The following is a 26,119-nucleotide window of genomic DNA, read 5'->3' as shown; positions in this document are numbered from 1 at the left end:
TTATATTGTTATTTATGTATTTTATTTGTGTTTCATTGACTGTACACCGCCCCGAGTCCCTTGGGAGAGGGGGCGGTTTATAAATCCAAAATAAAGTAAAGTAAAGAGAGGACCGACCCCTGCGGCACCCCACAGGTGAGTGGCCTCAGGGACGACCTCTGCCCCCCTGTCAACACACATTGCTTCCGGTCGGAGAGGTAGGAGCCGAACCACCGCAAAACGGTGCCTCCGACTCCCATCCCCTCCAACCGGCGCAATAGGATACCATGGTCGATGGTATCAAAAGCCGCCGAGAGGTCTAATAGGACCAGGATAGAGGAACAACCCCTATCTCTGGCCCTCCAGAGATCATCAACCAACGCGACCAAGGCTGTCTCAGTGCTGTACCCAGGTCGGAAGCCGGACTGGCGTGGGTCTAGATAGTCGGATTCGTCCAGGTGTCGTGGAAACTGCTGCGCCACCACATTCTCAACAACCTTCGCCAAGAAGGGGAGGTTGGAGACTGGACGGTAATTAGCTAGCTCCATTGGGTCGAGCGAAGGTCTCTTGAGCAAGGGTCTCACCACCGCCTCTTTCAAGGCAGTTGGTAAGTAACCCTCACCCAATGAGGCGTTCACCAGGCCCAGAAGCCAGCCTCGTGTCACCTCCCAGGCTGCCAGTACCAGCCAGGAGGGGCACGGGTCCATTGAACATGTGGTGGGTCGCAGCCGTCCACGCAACCTGTCCAAATCCTCGGGGGCAACAGAGTCAAACTCCTCCCAGAATGGTCTCCGGGTGCCGTCCACTAAGCAGTGCCAAAGGGCGGCGCCCAGGAGTAGGGCCTTCTCTGTGATGGGCCCAGCCCTCTGGAATGACCTCCCCCCGGATATTAGGATTACCACCGATCTCCGCTCCTTCCATTCAAAACTCAAGACCCACCTTTTTCAACTAGCAGGCCTGGCTCAACCATGGTTCCCTTTTATTCCCCCTGGCAATTTTTTAAACTTATAATCTCTATTGGGGTTTTAATTTAACTTATTTTGAATATTTATATGTTATTATAATATTGTATTATGTTTTATACCTCCTCTGTACAATGTACAATGTGTACAATGTGTACAATGTGTAATTTTTATAATATGTGTTTTATTTATTGTACGCCGCCCCAAGTCCCTTTGTGGAGAGGGAGCGGCTAACAAATTTAATAAAATAAATAAATAATAAATAAATAAATAAGAGAGAAGCAACAGGAAGGGGAAGCCAGGGGCCACCAAGGCCAACTGGAGCTGGTCAGTGGCTGGTGGGTGGTGGGTTGGGAAGTAGTCTTAGGGGTGGTAGATTTATAGGGCTGGTAGGGACTTTGGAGGTCTTCTAGTCCAACCCTCTGCTCAAGGCAGGAACTTTATACCATCCCAGTCAAATGGTTCTCTTGTCCACTTTGAAAACTTCCAGTCATGGAGCACTCACTACTTTGGGAGCAGTGGTGGGTTCCTACCGGTTTGCACCGGATCGCGTGAACCGGTTGGTGACCGGACCCGGAAGTAACCGGACCCGGAAGTAACCGGGAACCGGCACCGGTCTTGTCGCTCGATCGCCCTTGCTGTCCCAACGCAGCTCGCTCGCTCCCCCACCCATCCACATTAAACTAGCTAGCCCAGCTAGCCGCTCATTGATTGGCTGGAGACCAGCCAATCAGTGAGCTGGCTGGAGGCAACCCGTTTAAAAGCGGGTCCTCCATTTCAAAACTCCCTTCTCTTCGCCTTCCAGGAGCTTGCTGCATCCCTCAGGTAAGCAACTAAGCGCGAGGGGGGGCGGCGGGAGGCTAGCTTTGCTGAGGAAAGGCCTCTGGGCCTTCCCTCGCTGAAGCGGCGGGCTGGCGTGGGCCGCGTGGGCGGCGGGCAGCTAGCTTCACCGAGGAAAGGCCTGCACAAAGAATCTGGGATATCCGAGCAGAGAAAGGTACACCCAACCTCAGTAAGGTTGGCACATTGAAGTGGATGAGCTGCTACAAACAGACCTCCCAAATTTCCAAGTATTGAGACACAGAAATGCCTTAATATCTCAGGGTCGTATTTATTTGAGCAAGATTTGAAAAGCTAGTCATAATGGTTAATTAAAGAAATATAATCAACTGCTTATAATGAAAAGGATTTTATTTGTGGAGCCCCAGTTAAGAAGATGTCATGCATCTTAATACATCTGTTATTGGAATGTCTACTGTCTAAGAAAGAGAAAGATCTTGGACTGCATTGTTAGACAAATGACCCATTGCTTAAATCCAAACAATTGATTTCCTGGGTGGTCAGAATTCCAAAATTACATATAATGCAGCCCCTTATTGGAGCAAAACTCTTCCATTGAAAACTGGATATGTGGGGTGGTGGTGGCTTGCTGGAGCCCCCTGGAGCGGCGGCGGCCGCAGGGGGGCTGCCAGCTTTGCCCTAGGCACCGGGAGGCTTTTGGGGAGTGCGCTTGCGACGCACGCCTTCATCCTGAGGAGATCGGAAGAAAATGCTCCATGTGAAGGCAACAGTAGAAATGCGGTAATGGGGGAATTCCCCCGGGGTCTTTTTCTTGCTTTCTTGAACAACTAAGTAAATAAGGATTAGCAGTTTTCTTAAGACTCTTTGATCGTGGCAAAGTGTTAAGATTGGAGAGGGTTTTTTTCTTCCCCCCCCCTCTCGGAAAAGCGGCTTTATATGATCTCACTCTCGGAGGAGAGAGAGAGAATTGGGGGGAAAAATCCTTTGATATTCATTTCTTTCAAGCAATGGGGTGATGACTCTTTTGAACAATTGCGAAAGAAAGAAAGAAAGTGAGCTGACCTAATAAACTATGAATGGAAACTTTCTGAATGGCTGCTCTCCGATCCCCTGAGAGGGCTGAGCCAAAATGGCGTTTCTTCCCCCGTTTTTACTGCCATTACAACTGAACTGTCGTTTTTGAAAAATCTTCTGGGTTGGAACTACAAAACCCCGGTGAACCCTAGAGGAATCTCTTTCTACAATTTTCCTTGGACTGGGAAAAATTGATTACAACTAGAAGGGAGCTGTATTGAAGACTGATATCCCACACTGGACTTTGCCTGTCTGTAGACCTCGCCCGACGGCGCGCTCCTATAGACGCCATCTTTTCTACCTAGACTTATAACTTTCTCTGAACTTTGCAATGCCTGCGAAAAACGCCCCTCTTCCTAAACCAGCCTCGGCTCCATCTTCTTCTGTCTCAACTCCTGTTCCCCAACAAACACAACTATCTGCCTTTTTACAACCAAAAGCCTCCGAGGGGGAACAGCAGTCTCAAGAAATGTTTTATCAAATCTTCCAGACACTCTTAAAGGGACAGGACGAAATAGAAAAGCAGTTGGTGGACTTAAAGGAACAACTCAGAGAGAATCAACAACAGACTTTATAAAATAGCCAGAAAATAAACACCCTGGAGGAGGGTGCTGTGGGGGTGGGAGAAGAGATGAAGGCTTTACAAGCATTCCCTCTGGGCTCAGTTTCAAGCATGGAGACCCCAAATCTCTCAATTCTAGATGATGGCTTTAATTCAATATCTGCCCCTGTTATTATGAATCACATGGGGATTATTTCCCTTTCATTTCCCCCTGAGAATTTCCCAACAATTTTTGAGTCCAAGAACTGGTTGAATTATCCAGGGATCCCTCCTGAGAGGGAGAATTATGATAAAAGTTTCAGCTCTGCTCTTTGGCCGAATCCTCCAGGGGAGACTTTGGGCAGAGAAATATGGAGTTTTGGGAGAGGCAGGGTCTGTGCTCTTGAATGTCCGTCTCTCTCCTTTCCAGATGAAGTTGAGTGTTTCTCTGTGTTTCAATCAGGAAAGACACTGGATCATATTCCACCTTGTGAGACTCCTTTGAATTCTTCTAATTCTTCTTTAGAAACAGAAAAGGGATTCATTGATTCACCCCATGAATGATGGACCTCCTGCTTCTGCTTCTGATGCTGCTTTTGTCTCATCCAGTCTCTGGGAAGCTGAGAATGAAATGCCCGCAGAGTTTGGAGCACCAGGATGGAAAACAACCACAGAGCTTTTTCAGCCCAGGAGACCATCTCATTGGTATAATTATCTCCAATAAACATGAAACATCACAATCAAAGTTGCTTTTCAACGTGGCTCCTTCTGTTCAGCTTGTTTTCCATGATCAGTAAGTCATTCGGGGTGATAGAGTTGCACTCCCTCCATTCTAACACTCTCCTTCTTTTTTGTTTTTATTTTTCATTTATTCCTATATTGGGGATTATGTCTAATTTCCTCAATTATTTAGATTTCCATGGCTTCTCTCTTTTGTCTGATTTTGTGAAAGAAACAAATCGAAAAATGGGCCTGAAAAAAAAGCTGAAAGGGCTGCAGATTATTTTCCTCTCTCAGTTCAATCCTTAATTTATCACATGAATAATGAATTTTATTTAAAGTAGTGGTGGAACCAGTTGTAGTTGCTGTACCTCAGCCCATTTCCATATTTGTATAACTGATCATTGCTTTTGGATCAATGTTGGCTAAAGGTTCAGTAGGCTTTTGGAGGCTTATATATTTTTTTAAAAGTATTTGTTGCTGCCCATTATAATAACATTTTTTTTACAATAGGGATGCTCATGGTTTTCCAGATGCCGTAACATTAATTTTCAACATTCAAATGGTCAACAAGAATTCCCAGCTCCTGCACAATCTCACACTGGGCTACAACATCCATAACACCTATTGGAGCACTTTCTGCACTTCAGATGCCTTGCTGGATATTCTCTCCACTGGAGAAGCCAATGTCCCCAACTACGGCTGTGGAAGGAAGGAGAACCTTCTGGCTCTTCTTGATGGAGCTAGAAGAGACATCTCTGTCCAGATGTCAACATTAGGAGGCACCTACAAAGTCCCACAGGTTTGTGTGTGTTTTTCTCTCTCTGGTAAAGTGAGGGGTGGGTGGTGGTGGGTGAGCAATAGATGCAATCATGTCTTTTCCATGGAATTCAAGAGCTGCTTTTCTCCATATTAGCAAAAATGACAATATTTTACCCCATTATGTTCATGTTGAGATTAACTATAAAAATCCTGAAATGCAAGCAATACATTCCCCGGAGAAGACATTCTACCAACTATTTAACTTATCAAAAAATATCCCTGGTTGTTGGGGCTTCTATTGGCATCTTCATTTCCACATATAAATAATATCCAGTCGGATTGAAGATGGCAATAGTAGCATTTTATCTATCTAAAAAGTGGAATAAAAAGGACTCTACCAATTATAGGCCAAACAGACTAGCAGATATGGTGGCTGAAATGTATGCCTGGATCCTCTTAGTTAAACCTGAAAAAATGCATTCCTTGCAGAAGAAACAGAAGGTTTTAGGTAGTGAATAACTATATAGATTTTATAAGAAATATTGCATGTCAGTAATCTAATATTGGTAACAAATTTGTCTTGAAATATCTAATCTATATCAGCAAAGTAAAACACGGTTTTGCTGGCTTTCTAGATGTTAGTGCATTTGTCATAATTAACAGAGAAATATTATATCGGAAATTGATTGCCCTCAAAATGAAGCTCCACCTGTTAGTCCTGATCCAGGCTCTTTCTCCAGGTCCTTGTTTGAGAGGGAGGTTGGGGCTCAATGGAGCAATGAGAAGAAGGACTGATACTTACCAAGGAGGAAGAGAAGGATGCATATTTGAACCCTTGTTATTCTCTCTTCATATTGACAATTTACTTACAATACAATACAATAGTAGAGTTGGAAGGGACCTTGGAGGTCTTCTAGTCCAACCCCCTGCCTAGGCAGGAAACCCTATACCGTTCCAGACAAATGGCTATCCAACATCTTCTTAAAGACTTCCAGTGTTGGGGCATTCACAACTTCTGGAGGCAAGCTGTTCCACTGATTAATTGTTCTAACTGTCAGGAAGTTTCTCCTCAGTTCTAAGTTGCTTCTCTCCTTGATTAGTTTCCACCCATTGCTTCTTGTTCTGTCCTCAGGTGCCATGGAGAATAGCTTGACTCCCTCTTCTTTGTGGCAACCCCTGAGATATTGGAACACTGCTATCATGTCTCCCCTAGTCCTTCTTTCTCTTAAGCGAGACATACCTAGTTCCTGCAACCGTTCTTCATATGTTTTAGTCTCCAGTCCCCTAATCATCTTTGTTGCTCTTCTCTGCACTCTTTCTAGAGTCTCCACATCTTTTTTACATCGTGGCGACCAGAACTAAATGCAGTATTCCAAGTGTGGCCTTACCAAGGCATTATAAAGTGGTATTAACACTTCACGTGATCTTGATTCTATCCCTCTGTTGATGCAGCCTAGAACTGTGTTGGCTTTTTTGGCAGCTGCTGCACACTGCTGGCTCATATTTAAATGGTTGTCCACTAGAACTCCAAGATCCCTTTCGCAGTTACTACTGTTGAGCAAGGTACCACCTATACTGTACCTGTGCATTCCGTTTTTGTTGCCTAAATGTAGAACCTTACTCTTTTCACCATTGAATTTCATTTTATTAGATAGTGCCCAATGTTCAAGTTTGTCAAGATCCTTCTGTATCTTAAGCCTATCTTCTGGAGTGTTGGCTATTCCTGCCAGCTTGGTGTCATCTGCAAATTTGATGAGTTCCCCATTTATTCCCTCATCCAAATCATTGATGAAGATGTTGAAGAGTACTGGGCCTAAAACAGAGCCTTAGGGTACTCCACTGCATACTTCCCTCCATGTAGATGCAGTTCCATTGAGGAATACACGTTGAGTGCGGTTGGTCAGCCAGTTACGAATCCATCTGGTGGTGATGCTGTCTAACCCACATTCTTCTACTTTATCTAGTAGTAGGTTATGGTCTACCTTATCAAAAGCCTTACTGAAGTCCAAGTAAACTATATCAACGGCATTCTTCTGGTCCACTAATTTTGTCACATTATCAAAGAATGCAATAAGATTAGTCTGGCATGATCTGTTTTTGACAAATCCATGTTGACTTTTGGCTATTACTTTGTTTGCTTCTAGGTGTTCGCAAATTTGTTGCTTGATTATTTTTTCCAGAATCTTTCCTGGTATTGAGGTCAGGCTGATAGGTCGGTAGTTTCCTGGATCTATTTTTTTCCCCTTTTTGAAGATGGGAACCACATGAGCTCTTTTCCAGTCCTCTGGTAGTTCCCCGGTGTTCCAGGATCTCTGAAAGATATAATTCAGGGTTCTGAGATCTCGTCTGCTAGTTCCTTCAGAACCCTGGGGTGTAATCCATCCGGTCCTGGTGATTTGAACTCATCTAGGGTAGACAGGTGCTCACTTACCATTTTCTTCCCTATTTCAATTTGTGTTCCTAATCTGATTTTTGTGGTGCTGCTTTTGACAGGTTGGACTGTTTTATCCCTTTGTGTAAAGACAGATGCAAAACATGAGTTAAATAGTTCTGCTTTCTCCCTGTTGCTTGTCACCTTCTTGCCACTTTCTCCTAGCAATGGACCAATTGTTTCCTTAACTTTTTTCTTGTTTTTAACATGTTGGAAGAAGCTTTTTTTGTTAATTTTTACTTTTGTGGCAAGCCTTTCTTCATTGTGAGCCTTAGCTTTCCTCACTTCATCTTTACATGCTCGGGCTGTTTGCTGATATTCTGCCTTAGTTATGTCCCCCTCCTTCCACTTTTTATACTTACCTTTTTTGTCTTTCAGTTTGTCAGATAGTTCTTTATGCAGCCATGCTGGTTTCTTTTGGGAGCTGATATTTTTCTTCTTCATTGGTATTGTGCTAGACTGGGCTTTTGTAATCTCATTTTTCAAAATTTCCCAAGCTTCTTGAGTTGTTTTCCCCTTGAGGATTCTCATCCATGGAATTTTTCCCAAGGTCTCTCTAAGTTTATTGAAATTAGCTTTCTTAAAGTCCAAGACTCTAGTTTGACTTTGTTCTACTACTTGTGTTTGGATAATGTTGAATTCCAATATTGCATGGTCACTTGCCCCCAGGGTTCCTATGGCTTCAACACCTTCTATCATTTCCTCTCTGTTAGTGAGGATTAAGTCCAATATCGCTGATCCCCTAGTTCCCTTCTCTACTTTTTGGAAAACAAAGTTGTCTGCTAGGTTTCTTAAGAACCTGTTGGATCTTCCACTTGGTGCAGAGTTTGTTTCCCAGTTGATGTCAGGGTAGTTAAAATCTCCCATTACTATTGTGGTGTGCTTCCAACATACCTTAGTTATCTGACTAGCAAAAAGTTCATCTACTTCCTCTGCTTGGTTGGGTGACCTGTAGTATAGACCTATGGTAGTGTCATTTCCCCCACAACCTTTAATATTGACCCAAATGCATTCAAGATAGTTCTCATCATTGTTGTGTTCTATTTCTGTAGAGATGTAGTTATTTCTTATATATAGTGCAACTCCACCTCCTCTTTTATTTGGTCTATTTCTTTTAAATAATTTAAATCCTTCTAGCTGTATGTTCCATTTGTCGGTTTCATCCCACCAAGTTTCTGTAATGGCAATAATATCGTATCTGCCCTCTTTTACTTGAATTTCTAATTCGCCCTGTTTATTCCTCATACTCTGTTCATTGGTGTATAGACATTTGAGTCCATTTTGATTGACCCTGTGCTTACTGTCTACATAACCTGTGTTATGACTGACTGCCCCTATTTTCTTGCCACTTGTGTGATTCATGCACATGGTATGGCAATCACTATTAAATGCTTGGTTTTGCTTGACAGCAGGAGTGATAATCTTACCCAAACACACATCTATGTTACATGCACTTATAACCCTATGAATTTTAGTTTCCTGGGGACAGAAATGTTCTGTATCTATTAATTCTCTGTCCCCGCTCTTCAGTTTAAATGTTTATCAAGAAAATCTGTGAATTTAATGCCAAGTAACTCAGTCCCTTTCTTGGATGGGTGCAACCCATCTCTTTTGTACAGTTTTTCATTGGACCAGCTACAGGCATCATGACTAATAAAACCAAAGCCTTCCCTTTTACACCACTCCTTTAGCCAAACATTAAACTCTGCTACACGTTGGCCCTTCCCTTTTTGTTCCTTATATACAGGTAAAACCTCTGAAAAGATAAGCCTACAACCTATACTATTAAGTTCATATCCCAAGTTCTGGAAATCATTCTGCACAGAAAGTACATCTTTTTGGGACAGATCATTTGTGCCAAGATGTATAATAGCATCAACGTCACAGTCCTTACTTGCATTCTTGACTATCTTAAGAATACGCCTCTTGTCTCTGCTGGCAGTAGCACCTGGCAGACACCTGACCTCTTTTAAAACCTCCATATCCTCTCCTAAATTTACATCCCTTACAATTGAATCACCAACCAGAAGGTGGCTTCTCTTTTTGCTTACTTTGCTCTTCTTCTGTGACTGATGTGTGATACCTGGTTCCCCATTTCGCATTTCCGAAGAAGGTACTTCGTTTTGGACCATGATCCCCTGCTTATTTGAGTCATCATTATCACAACTGCCTTGACCTATCTCTTTAGTGTCCCCATTAAGGTCAGCAAGGGCACTATATCTGTTTTGCTGGGTCACAGCAAAAGCTTGGGGTTTATGGTTCACAGCTCTCAACCTGCCAGATCCCACGGTTGTCCAGACTGCTCTTCTCCTGCAAGATCTTTGTGGCAGAGGGGGCTGATAGCATGGCATTTCCATAGAGTGGAATGGCTGAAGTAGACATCTAGTTTCTGCTTGGAGAGCACAGATTACAGATTCTAGATAGGTAATCTGTCTAGGTAGACTAGTAATTTGTTTACAAAGGGGACAGTATCCAAATTTGAAAAGAGTACTGCGAAAGACAGGTGCAAGACAGCTATTACATTGAACTAAGCCGGTCATTTTGAAATAAAATAAAATCACAATCTCAAGCACACTAATCCAGAATGTGTTATTGCTATTTTGGTTTATAGATATATGATTCGCGCGCCTAACGGCGCGCGGGCCGCCACCTCAGTCTCTCTTTGTCTCTGTGACTCACCCCCTTCTATCTAGCAAGCTCCAATCCCTGCTTCAGGAAGGTTCAAATGAACCTTCAACTAATGAAGGCTCCAAAAACACATAATAACTTCAACTAATGAAGGCTCCAAAAACACATAATAAAGAAATGTTATTTCTTTCTTTGCCAAAAATTACTAAATTAGTGGACCAGTGAAATGCAGTGTACATAGTTTCCAGTACTTGGATTTTAGAAAGGCTTTGACAAAGTAAACCACCATCTACTTCTTCGAAAGCTAAAAATATGTGGGATAGACAGCATCACCCCCAGATGGACTCAGCCTGTGGTCCCCAATGGAACTACATCTACATGAGGGAAACAAGCAGTGGGAGACCCCAAGGTTCTATTTTAGGCCCAGTCCTCTTCAACATCTTCATCAAGGGTTTGGATGAGGGATAGATGGGGAACTCATCAAATTTACAGATGACACTAAACTGACCGGAATAGCCAACACCCCAGAAGATAGGCTCAAGATCCAGATGGATCTAGATGGACTTGAACCCTGGGCCTATCTAACAAAAGGAAATTCAGTGTAGAGAAAAGTAAAGTCTTACACTTAGGCTAGAAAAACCAAATGTACAGGTACAGATGAGGTGAAACCTGGCTCAATAGCAGTAACTGTGAGAGGGATTGTTAGATACCCCCATGGCCTTCCCCACCCTGAGATACAATACAATAACAGAGTTGGAAGGGACCTCGGAGGTCATCTAATCCAACCCCCTGTCTAGGCAGGAAACCCTATACCGTTTCAGACAAATGGCTATCCAAGATCTTCTTAAAGATTTCCACAACTTCTGGAGGCAAGGTGTTCCACTGATTAATTGTTCTAACTGTCAGGAAATTTCTCCTCAGTTCTAAGTTGCTTCTCTCCTTGATTAGTTTCCACCCATTTCTTCTTGTTCTTGGCATTGGAAAATAGTTTGACTCCCTCTTCTTTGTGGCAACCCCTGAGTCTTACACTGAGGCTAGAAAAACCAAATGTACAGGTACAGATTAGGTGAAACCTGGCTCAATAGCAGGAACTGTGAAAGGGATCTTGGAATCTTAGTGGACAATCTCTCAAATGTGAGCCAACAATGTGTGGCAGCAGCCAAAAAAAGCCACTGCAATCCTAGGCTGCATCAACAGAAGGATAGAATCCAAATCACGAGAAGTATTAGTACCCTTTTATAATGCCTTGATAAAACCACCCTTGGAATAGGGCATTGATGGCGAACCCTTTTGGCACCAAGTGCTCTTGTCAGGGGTGCAATCTGGAAGAGGAATTGACCAGTGTGCATGTTGGTCCATACATGCGCATCAGGCAGCTCCTCTTCCACTTCCTGGCACTGCCGTGCATGTAAAGGCCAGCTGATCGTCGTGCTCACATGCACACAAGAAACTCGGAAGAGCAACGGGCAAGGCCACGCGTGCCAGTTGACATGGCTTTGCGTTCCACTTAGCCCAAGCTAAGAATCTGAACCAGAGGGCACCATTTCCCCTCCTGGGGCCTCCGTGCATCCCATTTTTGGCCTCCGCAGCCCATAGAAACACTCTGCCGGCCAAAAGCTTTGGTCTTACTTTGCAGTTTCAGTCCGTGGGGCTTGCAAAGGTAAGGCGTGCACTCAGCCGGTGGGTGGGGACTGGCAAGTGGGCAGGGTGATTTGGGCAGGGCAGCCTCATGGTCCCACGTGGGCTGGATTAATGGCTTCAGTGGCCTGTATCCAGCCCATGGGACATAGTTTGAGGACCCCTGGTATAGGGTCTCCTTCTTGAGCAGGGGGTTGGACTAGAAGACCTCAAAGATCCTTTCCAACCCTTTTATTTTGTGATAAGTTCTGTTATGCGTACATATGTTTAGCATGCTAAATACCTATTAGAACATGCTGATTTACACTGCGATATTATCATACTTACACATTGGATTATATACCCTGTGAGGAAGACTTGGGTTCTTTTGTCATAATAATTATCTGATAATTCATGCCGGTAAATCATGTTCAAAAGTTATGGTCTTTGGGAAATGACATCCTAGCCATAGATGGTCAGCCAATAGAGCAAGTGACACTTTTCCTTCCCTGGGGTTGTTTTCTCTGAGACTGAATCTTGGCTCCCTCATCATCAAAGGAGCTCAGTTAGATCAAAGACATGAGTGAAAGTGGTGCTTAAATGAAAACCTCATAGCTCTCCAGCTTCCTCAGCCCCAATTATTGAAGTATATGAGGCCAAGGTTTCCCCCATGTTCTTACATCAATCTGATGTTTGGGGCTTCAGAGAGAAACCACCAGCAGAACCAACCCAATCACAGCCTCCGAGGAGGATCTTGGGGTGGACAAAAGGACTCCAGCTGCTGCCCCTCAGAGCTGATTTGGGAATTTACACAATTTCTACTTTGTCTAAAATGAGAAAATATGGGTATTGGCATAAAATTTAATCTATGGAAACTAACAGACTCTGAAAATTGTGGCTGTTACAACAGACAAAACTTCAATTAAAGACCAATCTTGGATTCTACTACAGACAAATTGTATGAGGAACTGAGGTCTCCCTGTTTCTTGTACAACTGGAGAAGCTAAAAAGATTTCTCCACAAAGAATCTGGGTCTTAGAAGCATTAAAATATGCAGCAATCCTCAAAAATTATAGTAGGCCATTTATTGGAATAGAATACTTCAGTTGGCATTTGCACATGTTAATCTAATTGCAATAAATTGTAGGGGTGAGATATAGTAATATGATTTATATTGTTTATAGTTTTTAAATTTATTTATTATTTTCCACTTTTATAATACAATCTTGCTAATATTCTGTCTTTAATATTTTAAACAATGTCTAATTAACAAATTATTCTAATGCTTTCATGAGAACAAAATTGGATTTATTAAAATATAATATTGTGGACTTGATCTGACCCCAAATATAACACAGCAATCTTCATTGTGTAAGGTTTTTGAATGCAGCTCAGTATCTGATAAATCCAGTGAAACTCTGAAGACGAAGCTATGGATGACCTTTTTGTCTCCCACGTTAACAGAGCAGGCAGAGAGAGAGAAAAACAGGCATGTGCCAAAAACTTTTCCAAACATCTTACAGCTCACACAGCTTGCACATAATGTCATTGCTATAGAAACATAATTTGATATCACACAAATTTCATGATTTTTGTCAGCACTCTGAAAACCATAGACTGTAGAAGGGAAAAGAAATCCATTGTTGGGAGTATAACTCATAGCTTTGTTAGGGAATGCTGAACACACATTTTAAGGTACAAGGAAGGCTACTTGGCAGATTCCACATTCTACTTTTCACAAGACGTTACTTTGCTAGGCTAAGCTTGGCAATTTGCCTAGAAGTTTTATCTATGTAGTTGGCACCTTAGGTTACAATGGAGCTTCTCTCAACAGCAATTTAACAAAAGCTGAATTAGGTTACACTCTGTGTATGCTCTACTGCAGTGATGGCAAACCTTTTAGAGACCGAATGCCCAAACCGCAACCCAAAACCACTTATTTATCTCGGAGTGCCAACACCGCAATTTAACCTGAATAATGAGGATTTAGTTTAGAAAAACAACTCATACATGATTAACGTCTTTTCTCTGAACCACCCCCCCCCCCCCAATAACAGCACTTTCAATGATACAAACATCTTTTTATTGAAAGGTAAACATTTGCATTTGGAATGCTTTTGATTAATGTGACCTTTGCTGTTGAATGCAAGCTGATAATTTTTCTAACCTTGACTCATACATTGTAAGTTTGAGAGCAACACATGCAGCACTCAGGTCATCTGTTAGTCCAGGGGTGTCTCTTTTGCAGAGTCAGGGATCCAGAAACTTTCATTCTTGGGGGTGGGTGGATGGGTGGGTGGGGAAAGTGGTTACCTGCAGGTCTCCTGCTCCTCCCCTCCCCCCAACTACTTTCCACTTAGCTACTTAATGAGGCTTCTTTGTCTCAAGGAGCAGCAAATGGGGCCAGACAGAGACAGGCAATCCAAGTGTGTTTGGCAGAGAAAGCATACTTCAGCCAAGGCACCCAAACTGCTACCAATGGTGTGGGTGACAGCTGAGCATGCAAATAGGGCCAGACAGAGACAGGAAGGGTAAGAGAGCAATCTAAGTGTGTGTGTGTGTCTGTCTGTCTGTCTGTGTGTGTGTGTCAGGGAAAGCGTGCTTTAGCCAGGGCACCCAAACTTGTGTGGCCGACACCTGAGCAGGGAGGCAGTGTGTGTGTGTACTTTCATCCCCATTCAAGCAGGGCCTCTTATTTCCTCCCCAGCACAGTTGGGGCATGCAGGCTGTTGCCACCTAAGCACCAGGATTGCCCCCTCCCCAGCCAGCCAGCCAGCCCCACCTGACCTGCTCCCTGCCAGCTCCTGCAAAGCCTCGCCATTCTCCTCCTCCTCTTCTTCTTCGTGTGGTCGTCCTCCTCCGCCCAAGTGGCAGTGGGCTCCACAGGACAGGTTTCCATTTCTGCCCTGGGGCAGAAACCTCTGGTGGGCTGGAAGTGAGTAAATGGCCTGGCTCTCCAGGGCTTCCTGGGTCAGTTGGAGGCTTCCTTCAGCCTTCAGACAGTTGCAGGGCTTGTTTGGGGTTTTTTGCTTCCAGGTTGGTGCAGGAGGCTTTCCAGGGCCAAGATGGAAGAAAAACAAAAACCCTGTGCTTTCTGCACCCCATTTTGGCCCTGGAAAGCCTCCTGCACCAACCTGGAAGCAAAAAATAAAAAATAAAACCCCTGCAACTGTTTGAAGGCTGAAGGAAGCCTCCAACTGAGCGAGAAAGCACTGGAGGCCCAGACCATTCACTTCCAGCCCAGCCGAGTTTCCTGCACAATGTGAGCACACACACACACACACACACACACACACAAACACACACACACAAACACTGCATACTCATGCATCCCTCGCCCTGACCCTTGGCAATTGTAAAACCCACCACTGTTAGCAACCCACAAGGAGGGGATACTTTTCTAAGAGCTCACAATTCGGGAATAACGGGGGGGGGGGGAACCTTGCGCTTTCCACGCCCCATTTTGGCCCTGGAAAGCCTCCTGCACCAACCTGGAAGCAAACCCCCCCCCCCCAAAAAAAAAACCCTGCAACTGTTTGAAGGCTGAAGGAAGCCTCCAACTGACCCAGGAAGCACTGGGGGGGGGGCATTCACACTCACTTCCACCCAGTGGTGGGTTTCAAATTTTTTTGGAACCTACTCTGTGGGTGTGGCCTCCTTTGTGGGAGTGGCTTGCCGGCCATGTGACCTGGTGGGAGTGGCTTGGCAGTCATGTGACCAGGTGGGCATGGCTAACTTGGAAAATGTGGTGAAACTCACTTAACGATGCTCTTGCTTAGCAACCAAAATTTTGGGCTCAATTGTGGTCATAAGTTCTTTTTCTTTCTTTCTTTCATCTCTCTCTCCCACTTTCTTTTTTTCTTTTTCTTTTTCTCTCTCTCTCTGGCTCTTTGTCTCTCTCTCCCTCTCTCCCTCTCTGTCTCCCTCTGTCATTTTCTCTGGGTGTCTATCTGTCTGTCTCTCTCTCTGTATCTCTGTCTCTCTCTCCTCCTTCCCCCATCTCTGTCACTCTGTGTGTGTGTGTCTGTCTGTCTCTCACTCACTCTGTGTGTGTGTGTGTGTCTGTCTCTGTCTCTCCCTCTGTCTCTCTCCCCTCCCTTCCTCTCTCTCTGTCACTCTGTGTATGTGGGTGTGTCTGTCTCTCACTCATTCACTTAATCACTCACTCTGTGTGTGTCTCTCTATCTTTCTCTCCCTCCCTCCCCCTCTCTGTCTGTGTGTGTGTGTGTGTGTGTGTGTGTGTGTGTCTGTCAGTCTCTCTGATTCCCTCCTTCACTCCCTCTCTCTGTCTGTCTGTCTGTCTCACTCACACACACACACTGTGGTCACCTTGTTGAGTGTTCCAATCACATTTGAAACACTCAACAACTGGCTTGCATTTATGGTATTTTGCAGCATTCTGCAGTCATAGGACCAAAATATATGCTTTTAACCATATATTTTGGTCCTATGACTGCAGAATGCTGCAAAATACCATAAATGCAGGCCAGTTGTTGAGTGTTTCAAATGTGATTGGAACACTCAACAAGGTGACCACAGTGTGTGTGTGTGTGTGAGTGAGACAGACAGAGAGAGAGAGAGAGGAACGGAGAGGGAGTGAGAGAGGGAATCAGAGAGAGACTGACAGAGTCTGACAGAATCAGAGAGGTACTTTTAACTACCTGGCAGCGGCGTTTTTCCTTGGGGGGCTCCTCAGAACATCCCAAGACTTCAGAGGGAAGCCTCCAGCCCGGAGCAGGAGCAAAGCCCCTTTTCCAACTGGCCTTTCCTCGCTTGGAGGGCTTTGGAGGAAAGCTTCTGCATAAGCCCGGCCGAGTGACAACAAGTTCCCGCCGTTACAAAGTCTCGGAGGCTGTAATTTTCTGAGCTGTGCACGCGCGCCTGTTTTCCACGGCGTGGAGTAGCGGCGAGATTCTGCGTGGCCGGCAATGACTCAGGATGCCATCCGGGAAGACGAGGAACGCGAGGGGGGACCGTTGAGGGCCTCCGCAATCATCGCTCGCCTCGCAGAGCCTCGCTGCTGCTCCACGCCGTGGAAAACAGGCGCGCGCGCACAGCTCAGAAAATTACAGCCTCCGAGGCTCAGAACGCTTCGGAGGGAAGCTTCTGCATAAGCCCGGCCGAGTGACAACAAGTTCCCACCGTTACGAAGCCTCGGAGGCTGTAATTTTCTGAGCTGTGCACGCCCGCCTGTTTTCCACGGCATGGAGCAGCAGCGAGGTTTGTGTGGCCGGCAATCACTCCAAATGCCATCCGGGAAGACGAGGAATGTGAGGGGGGACCGTTGACGGCCTCCGCAATCATCGCTCGCCTCGCAGAGCCTCGCTGCTGCTCCACGCCGTGGAAAACAGGCGCGCGCACACAGCTCAGAAAATTACAGCCTCCGAGACTTCGTAACGGCGGGAACTTGTTGTCACTCGGCCGGGCTTATGCAGAAGCTTCCCTCCAAAGCATTCTGAGCCTCGGAGGCTGTAATTTTCTGAGCTGTGCGCGCGCGCCTGTTTTCCACGGCGTGGAGCAGCAGCGAGGCTCTGCGAGGCGAGCGATGATTGCGGAGGCCGTCAACGGTCCCCCCTCGCGTTCCTCGTCTTCCCGGATGGCATCCTGAGTCATTACCGGCCTCGCAGAGCCTCGCTGTTGCTCCACGCCGTGGAAAACAGGCGCGCACGCACAGCTCAGAAAATTACAGCCTCCGAGACTTCGTAACGGCGGGAACTTGTTGTCACTCGGCCGGGCTTATGCAGAAGCTTCCCTCCAAAGCGTTCTGAGCCTCGGAGGCTGTAATTTTCTGAGCTGTGCGCGCGCGCCTGTTTTCCACGGCGTGGAGCAGCAGCGAGGCTCTGCGAGGCGAGTGATGATTGCGGAGGCCGTCAACGGTCCCCCCTCGCGTTCCTCATCTTCCCGGATGGCATCCTGAGTCATTGCCGGCCACACAGAATCTCGCCGCTGCTCCACGCCGTGGAAAACAGGCGCGGGCGCACAGCTCAGAAAATTACAGCCTCCGAGACTTCGTAACGGCGGGAACTTGTTGTCACTCGGCCGGGCTTATGCAGAAGCTTCCCTCCGAAGCGTTCTGAGCCTCGGAGGCTGTAATTTTCTGAGCTGTGCGCGCGCGCCTGTTTTCCACGGCGTGGAGCAGCAGCGAGGCTCTGCGAGGTGAGGGATGATTGCGGAGGCCGTCAACGGTCCCCCCTCGCGTTCCTCGTCTTCCCGGATGGCATCCTGAGTCATTACCGGCCTCGCAGAGCCTCGCTGTTGCTCCACGCCGTGGAAAACAGGCGCGCGCGCACAGCTCAGAAAATTACAGCCTCCGAGACTTCATAACGGCGGGAACTTGTTGTCACTCGGCCGGGCTTATGCAGAAGCTTCCCTCCAAAGCGTTCTGAGCCTCGGAAGCTGTAATTTTCTGAGCTGTGCGCGCGCGCCTGTTTTCCACGGCGTGGAGCAGCAGCGAGGCTCTGCGAGGCGAGCGATGATTGCGGAGGCCGTCAACGGTCCCCCCTCGCGTTCCTCGTCTTCCCGGATGGCATCCTGAGTCATTGCCGGCCTCGCAGAGCCTCGCCGCTGCTCCACGCCGTGGAAAACAGGCGCGCGCGCACAGCTCAGAAAATTACAGCCTCCGAGACTTCGTAACGGCGGGAACTTGTTGTCACTCGGCCAGGCTTCTGCAGAAGCTTCCCTCCAAAGGCCTCCAAGCGAGGAAAGGCCAGTTGGGAAAGGGGCTTTGCTCCTGCTCCGGGCTGTAATTGCGCCTATGTTTTCCATGGCGTGGGGCCGCGGCCAGAAGACAAGGAACAGCAGTGGCGGCGGGGAGTCAGCCCCGATGCAAAAAAACGCCAAGGGAGCGGGGCCGGAAATTACTTCCGGGTTCATTCTTCAACCGGATCGCGCAATCCGGTGAGATCCGGTAGAAACCCACCACTGCTTCCACCCTACCGGAGCTTCCTGCACAATGTGAGCCCACCCCACCCCACCCCACCCACTGCATACTCCGCCCTGGCCCTCCACAAAGGCCCGAAAACCAGCTGGCCGGCAGGAGGTGCGTTTGCATGTGGATGCTAGTGGAGCTGGGCTGGGGTGGCTGGTGTGCCAGGAGAGGACGCTCTGCATGCCACAGGTTCCCCATCACGGCTCTAATCCTTTCAATTCCTTTTTCAGATCAATCATGAAACCGCTTCAGAGGCTCTGAGTGATAAAAGCCGATTCCCCTTTTTCCACCAGATGGAGCCAAAAGAAGGAATCCAGTACCCAGCAATTGTCCAGCTGCTCCTCCACTTCAGATGGACCCTAATTGGCCTCTTTGCTTCAGACACAGAAAAGGGAGGGGATTTCATGAGGACTTTTACTCCACTGCTTGTCAGGAATGGAATTTGTGTGGGTATATCACAACTGTTCTCAAAGACTGGATATACTGCATACCTCAGGGATGCCCTCTCTAAGTGGAGACAAGTCAACGTCTTTGTTCACTTCATGGAATATGATTTCATTACGGACAGAATTCTTCCTTTCCATTTAACACTTATGCGTCTCCCAGGACCCATTGAGGGGAAAGTCTGGATCCTCACAAATTTTGTACTGTATAAAATAAAGAAGCGCAGACTTCGCAAATACATCCATAGTATTTGGGTCTTTGGTTATCTGGGAAAAGAAAGGCCAAAAGATTCTGCCTTTGAACCCTTTTTCTTTGTGGAAGTAAAGACTAAGGATCATTATTTTCATTGTTCTCTTTCAAAGAACGTCTTTTCTGTCAAAGGCCGCAAAAGATGCACCCTTAAAGCCCCACTGGAGAACCAGAGGAAAAGGGACAGAATAGTGATCCAAAATGACTACCACCATTACAGTCTCATGAAGACTCTGGCTCAGGCCCTGAATGCTGCATATTCCTCGAGATCGAGGAGGAGAAGGAAGGAGGATGAAAAGATCTTGGGGTCTCCAAGGCTGCAGCCATGGCAGGTATGGGGGTCCCGATATGGATCCATTAATCTTAGATCCTTTGGAGGAGGAATCTAGAGGAGAAGGAGGGGAACCATCTCAACAGATCTGGCCAATTTAATTACTCAGGGAATTAATGGTTCCAAAGAATAGATACCATGGCATTTTTATATTTAGCACTGCTAATTGGAAAATGCTGTATTCTTTTTAAAATAAATTCCTGTATTTGTGGGTTTGTGATTAGCCTGGTGGAATTCCACCTTTCTTCCGTCCCCATTGCAGGTGGGTCTGTGTGCAGCTGGAGAGGCAGCTAAGCCCCCCTATTCTCTTCCAATGAAAGGGAGCCTGGCGTGGATCTGGATGCTTTATTGGGAGAAGAGGGCAGGTGAAACTGAGGAGATGCAAAGAGTGGAAATCAAATAGAAAGACGAGATAGGCAGCATTAACTAACAGCCAGCAAAGAAGCAGCTGGAACCTCCCCAGCGATGCTCCGTGTGAGGGATGGAGGCGTCTCTGGATGACCAGGGGTCTTGGTCACAACGGCTGCTTCCGTCTTCTCCAAAGGCTGACAGAAAACGGAGTCAGAATTCAGACCTTATAGTGAGACTTATCTGCCCCCGGCCACTAGGTGGGGCTAGAGCAACAACAGCACAACAGTTACCGTATTTTTCAGAATATAAGACGCATCTTTTTCCTTGAAAAAAGAGGCTGAAAATCTGGGTGCGTCTTATACAACGAATACAGCATTTTTTTGCCTCACGAAGCCCCGCCTTCACCAAAATGGTCGTGCATACCCTTATGGAGGCTTTCAGAGAGCCCCTGGGGGCTGGGGAGGGCAGTAAGGAGCAAGAAATGGACCATTTGTGCCCCCCCAACCCCCAGCAGCACTCTATAAGTCTCCATACGGCTATGCATGCAATTTTTTTTGACAAAAAACAGGCTTGTTTTTGAGAAAAACCTGGCATTTTTTGATCAATTTGCTCCCCCCCAGGAGCATTCTGCAAGCCCCCCCCCCAAGGGTATTCATGACTTTTTTTAAAAGGGGGGGGCGTTTTCAGGAAAACAGGCTGTTTTGGGGAGCTTTGCAGAGTGTAAAAACTTTTCCCCCCTCTTGGAAAGCTCTTTAACTGGTTGATGAGAATTACATTGATCAAGTGCTGTGCCAGCAGAAACAAAGTCTTAGGTGCTGCAGATTGTCAGCGATTTCCTTCTCCAGCACATGGATAAATACACCTGGAAACATCTACCTATCTACCTACTCTCTCTCCCTCCCTCCCTACTGTATTTCTCTATCTCTATATCTCTCTCTATTTCTCTCTATCTCTATCCCTTTATCTACCTTCCTTCCTCCCTACCTAATTACTCTCTCTCTCTCCCTACCTACCTACTGTATTTCTCTCTCTTTCTCTCCCTCTATCTACCTACCTACTTTTTTTTTAAAAAATTACCTCTTCAAATTCTTGGTGCGTCTTATACTCCGGTGCATCGTATACTCCGAAAAATACGGTATATGTTGTGGCATGACAATCTTTATAAATTAGGAGGAGACCCTGAGACCATCTAGCCCAACCCCCTCCTCTCTGCAGGAATCCCAGTTCAAGCTTCTCTGATTGATGGCTGCTCAGTCTTTGCTCTCAGACGATCCATGAAGAGGAGACTGAACTTCTCTGCTTTACTGGCTCAGCTCTAAAACAGCTCATCCTTTTATCACATTTTTTCTCTCATTCAGTTAAAATCTCCTCTCTTGTAGCTGAATTCACTTTTTCCATGTCTGACACTCTGGAATAAGACTGAGCGGATCTTACACTCGTGAGTAATAGGAGTCAATTATTGGAAGAGGGTTCTATCCAGTGGTGGGATTCAAATCTTTTTACTACTGGTTCTGTGGGCATGGCTTGGTGGTCTTGTGACTGGGTGGGTGTAGCCAACTTGACATCATTCCCGTCCAGGGGTACCTTGCCTGGCCTCTCCTTGCGTCAACAAGATACAATTTCCCTGTCTATTTATTTACTACTAATGAACATCCAAAATACACAATTTAATCCTATGTACATACGCCATATGTGTACATACATATTACATAGTTTAGTGTGTGTATAGGCACACAAAAAGATGCATTATCTACTTTATACACTGTATGTATACACACACACACACACACACACACACACACACACAGAGCTCTTCTAAAACTATACACATTCAACCTCACTTATTGCGTTTGGAAAAACACACCCAGAGTCCACTTTCTGCCACACATTTAACTTTAACTTCTGCACATTAGAACATTACACAGGCCTTCAGATGTTCTTCCCTAGCCTGCACATGACTGTTAGAGCCAGGAGACGTCACGGATTGAGTGAAATGTGGCAAAGCTCACTTAACAACGCTCTTGCTTAGCAACCAAAATGTTGGGCTCAATTGCTTAGCAACCAAAATATTGGGCTCAAAAGTCAAGGAATGTCTCTTCCTTCCTCTGCATGGCAGCCTTGTCCCAGTAAATTCCTTCCCTTTTCTGGCAATTTTCCTCTCTGTTAGAGGCACCAAAATAATCCAGGGGATATAATGTCTCCTGCTGGAGCAGGGGGTTGGACTAGATGGCTTCCAAGGTCCCTTCTGACCCTACTAGAGCAGGAGTTGGACTAGAAAATGACCTCCAAGGTCCCTTCCAGCCCTTTCAAACATTGTTGTGCTTTTTGAAAGAGTCTTCTGAAGCCATGGTTTGTGTCCTTCCTTCCTCTCATTTTCTCTTTTCCTCCCTCCCTCCCTCTCTCCCTCCCTCCATGTATCTATTGACCCATCCATCCAACTATATCTCATTCACTTCCTCCTCCCTCCCTCTCTTTCTTTCGCTTCCTTCCATAACTCCCTCTTTCTTTCTCTCTCTCTCCTTTCCTTTCTTTTCCTTTCCTTTCTTTTTCCTTTTCTTTCATCTCTCTCTTTCTACCCCTTCCTTTCCTCCTTCCAAAGCTAGGAGATCCACCTGAAAGAAAAACTCCTTTGGATGAAACCGCTTCCTAGGGAAGGATCAGATAAGAGGGGAGAATCCTGCAGCTGCATAATGGGAGAGAAAGAAACTCAGGATCCTCACTAACTTTTCAGACTGAGAAAAGAGCTGGTGGGAGATTTGTTCTTTCAGATCTGCAAAAAAAAAATTAATATCGTATTACAATCAAGTAGAATTAGCACATTTAGAGATGTTTTCCATCAGGATGACCAGGGAGAAGATTAGCCTGACAACTTTCTTCTTGATCAACCCATGCTTTCTGGGAAACCTGTTGTTTTCAAAGAGTTTATGGATCATCTTTTATTTCTCTGTTCATTTTATTTGCCATTTGCTCTAGAATGTTCCCTAAAATTGACCAATTGTGTCGATTATATTTTCTTTATATTTTGTCACTAAATGAATGACAAATTTTTCTCAAACCTTTTCATTCACTTATGAAGATAATGGCAGTATTTGTATCCTATTTAACCATATTTGGAGATTAGATAATTGTAGAAGAAAGATTCAATGTGGGATAAGAAACAAAGTTTTCTGCTTTTCAAATTCCTGGATGTTCCCATTCTAGTTTCATCCCTTTCTGGAGAAGAATGAATTTTGGAATATTTCTCACTATAAACTGTACTTGGACCAAAATGGAGAGATAAGAGCAGATCTGGGCATTCGGAGCTTCTTGGTTCTCCCCAAGAAGGATGTTGTGGAAAAGACTCTGGCTTATTTTCAAAAAGAGAGACTTTCTATCAAACAAGATGCTCTTTCAGGGCTAAAGTTGCTCAATAAGGTGAGATAAATTTTGGTCTGTTTCCCAAAGCCTGAGGTCCCATTTCAAGTGGGCAAAGCCTAGAGTCTCCAGGGTGGTTGGCATCCCATGCCACTTGGTGTCATCTGATTGTGGTTCTTCAACAGACGGGACCTACAGTAAGTGGAGGGGCTTTGCCATGTTTTATGGAAATCTGTCAAGATCTTACTGGTCAGAGGTTTCTTTCTTCATCACAGTTTTATTCTTTATTGAAAAATCTAATGGAATAGAAATTTCCTAAATATTTTACAATAAATTTTATTCTCAGTTTTAATATGAATATATCATCATATGTAAATCTTTTTTCAATTCCATGTCTGCTGACTTTATTAAGTAGAAAAGTACTTTATTGTAATGTTAAATGCCAAAAGCAAAAGGGAGGAACTAAATGAAGAATCTGCCAGTAGTTAGTTATACCTCCTGCATCTTCTTAGTAGTAGTCAGGTATTTCATATTTACTTACATGAAGACCAGAGGCTATTTGGCTAATGTCAGTGTCTACCTCTATTTTCCATGAATGTTGACTACTAACACATTTTCTTTGGCATTTCTTGTTTTTCTGCTCAGTCCCTCCCTGAGTCCAGATGTGCAGAAAATTGTCATCCTGGATTTGTCAAGAGGGCTCGAGAAGGAGAGCCAGTTTGCTGCTATGACTGCATTCCTTGTCCGGAGGGGACCTTCTCCACTCAGGAAGGTGGGTCACACTGAGGAAAATGGGAGGCTTTGTGGAAGTGGATCCATCCAGAACATTTTCATGAAAGTGCAAGTTAAAAGACACAAGCTCACCTTTTTTAATTTTTAACATGCACAATTTCTTATCTAAAAGGAAGTAAATCAAAAAGTCTTTGAAGGAGGGGCTGGGAGGAGATGGGAGGAGGGGATGGCAGACTGGGCAAGCTTTACTAATAGCAGAGGAAACATCTCTCCTGCTTTCTAGTCTGGATATGTGCTGCTAAGTTCACCTTTCTAGGAAGATCTGAGTTGTTTGAAACTTGATGAATTGTTTTAGGAACACCTTCTGAAAGACCTTGCAATTCACTGTATATTTGATCCTCCCCTTGAGGATCACTGAAAAGGTGTCACTGGTCCATAATGTGGTGCTGTGGATAGTTATGGGGGCAACTCATTGCACAAATATTCTGCCAGTCATGTAGATCAATCAATCAATCAATCAATCAATCAGAGTAGAGCTGGAAAGGACCTTGGAGGTCTTCTAGTGCTACCCCTTGCTCAAGCAGGAGACCTGATACCATTTCAGACAAGTGACTGTCCAGTCTCTTCTTAAAAACATCCAATGTTGAAGCACCCACAACTTCTGGAGGCCAGCTGTTCCACTGGTTAATTGTTGTCACTGTTAGGAAATTTCTCCTGAATTCCATATAGCTTCCAGATGTTACAAGATACTGTAGGTATCCTCTAAGTCCAGTATATTAATTGCCCTGTGGCAGGACTCTAAATATTTGTATAAAAATATTATATGATTCATTATTAACCTGTAATAATGTAGCTTCCTATGAATTACATTACAAATTACACCAGAAATAATTAACACCCTAGGACTTTCCTCAACTTCATATACCTAGCTACTTTAAAAAAATTAGATCCTTCTTATGCTATTTCTAATTAAAAATAAAAAGAATGAAATATTAAAGAAAATTGATTTTTGGTTTCTCAGATGCAGAAAAATGCACCAAGTGTCCAGATGACAAATATCCAAATGAGGCCAAAGTCCAATGTATCCCCAAAGTTATAACCTTCCTCTCTTATGAAGAACATCTGGGCATCATCCTGGTCTCTTTTGCCCTGCTCTTGTTCCTAAGTACAGTCCTTGTTTTAATTATCTTCATTAAATATGGAGAAACTCCCATTGTCAAAGCCAACAATCAGGACCTCTCCTACATCCTCCTGGTCTCCCTCCTGCTTTGCTTCTTGTCTCCTTCTCTCTTCATTGGTCAACCAAGGAAAGCCACCTGCCTTCTCCGACAAACGGTTTTCAGCATCATCTTCTCAGTTGCCATTTCTTCTCTCTTGGCCAAAACCATCACAGTGGTGCTGGCTTTCCTGGCCACAAAACCAGGAAATCGGGTGAAGAGATGGTTGGGGAAGAGCTTGGCCAACTCCATCATCCTTTCTTCTTCTGCTGTCCAAATTATCATCTGCTCCATCTGGCTGGGAGTTTCTCCCCCCTTCCCTGACTCTGACCTCCACTCCCAGCTTGGAGAGATCATCCTGCAATGCAACGAAGGGGCTGTTGTCATGTTCTACGTTACCCTCAGCTACATGGGCTTCCTGGCTGCCATCTGCTTCACGGTGGCTTTCCTGGCCAGGAATCTGCCTGGGGCCTTCAACGAAGCCAAGCTGATCACCTTCAGCATGCTGGTCTTCTGCAGTGTCTGGGTGACTTTTGTGCCCACCTACCTGAGCACCAAGGGGAAATACATGGTGGCTGTTCAGGTCTTCTCCATCCTGGCCTCCAGTGCTGGTCTGCTGGTCTGCATCTTCATCCCCAAGTGCTACATTATCCTTCTGAGGCCAGACCTGAATACAAAGGAGCATCTCACAGCCAGAATAAATGTAAAAACATGAGACATAACACCATAATATTGAAATAATTGTAAAATTTCCTTTTCTTTGAAAGAAGACATTAATTATTTCCACTTAAATAGTATGCAGGAGTCAAAGAAAATCATATCAAGATGTTTGGAAATGGGAAATGGTTGAATGAGTGTAATTCTTGTAACTCCCTTCCCTTTCAGCTCAATAAATCTTGAAAGTCATTCAGAGGCATCTTCCTTCCCCACTGACTTCACTTGTCAAAAGGTCAGAAAAGGGGATCACATAACCCAGGGACTCTGCAACCATCATAAGT

The 26,119-nt window shown here is 45.2% G+C and overlaps 1 protein-coding gene across 1 annotated transcript; it reads left to right on the top strand.

The window, feature by feature from the left end:
• Positions 1-3,920: 3,920 nt before the first annotated feature.
• LOC309393021 (vomeronasal type-2 receptor 26-like) lies at positions 3,921-25,836 on the top strand (the record flags this gene model as incomplete). Its single annotated transcript, XM_081954735.1, has 6 exons — positions 3,921-4,150; positions 4,591-4,879; positions 18,674-19,468; positions 23,020-23,232; positions 23,818-23,944; positions 24,926-25,836. The coding sequence occupies 6 exons, from the start codon at positions 3,921-3,923 to the stop codon at positions 25,834-25,836; spliced, it is 2,565 nt and encodes an 854-aa protein (XP_081810861.1).
• Between the last annotated feature and the right edge of the window lie 283 nt (positions 25,837-26,119).

This window comes from Natrix helvetica (genome assembly GCF_964273705.1).
Source record: "Natrix helvetica genome assembly, chromosome: 5".
Classification (NCBI taxonomy): Eukaryota; Metazoa; Chordata; class Lepidosauria; order Squamata; family Natricidae; genus Natrix; species Natrix helvetica.
The sequence above is the reverse complement of the archived record's forward strand: the minus strand, read 5'-3'. Positions and strand labels throughout refer to the sequence as shown.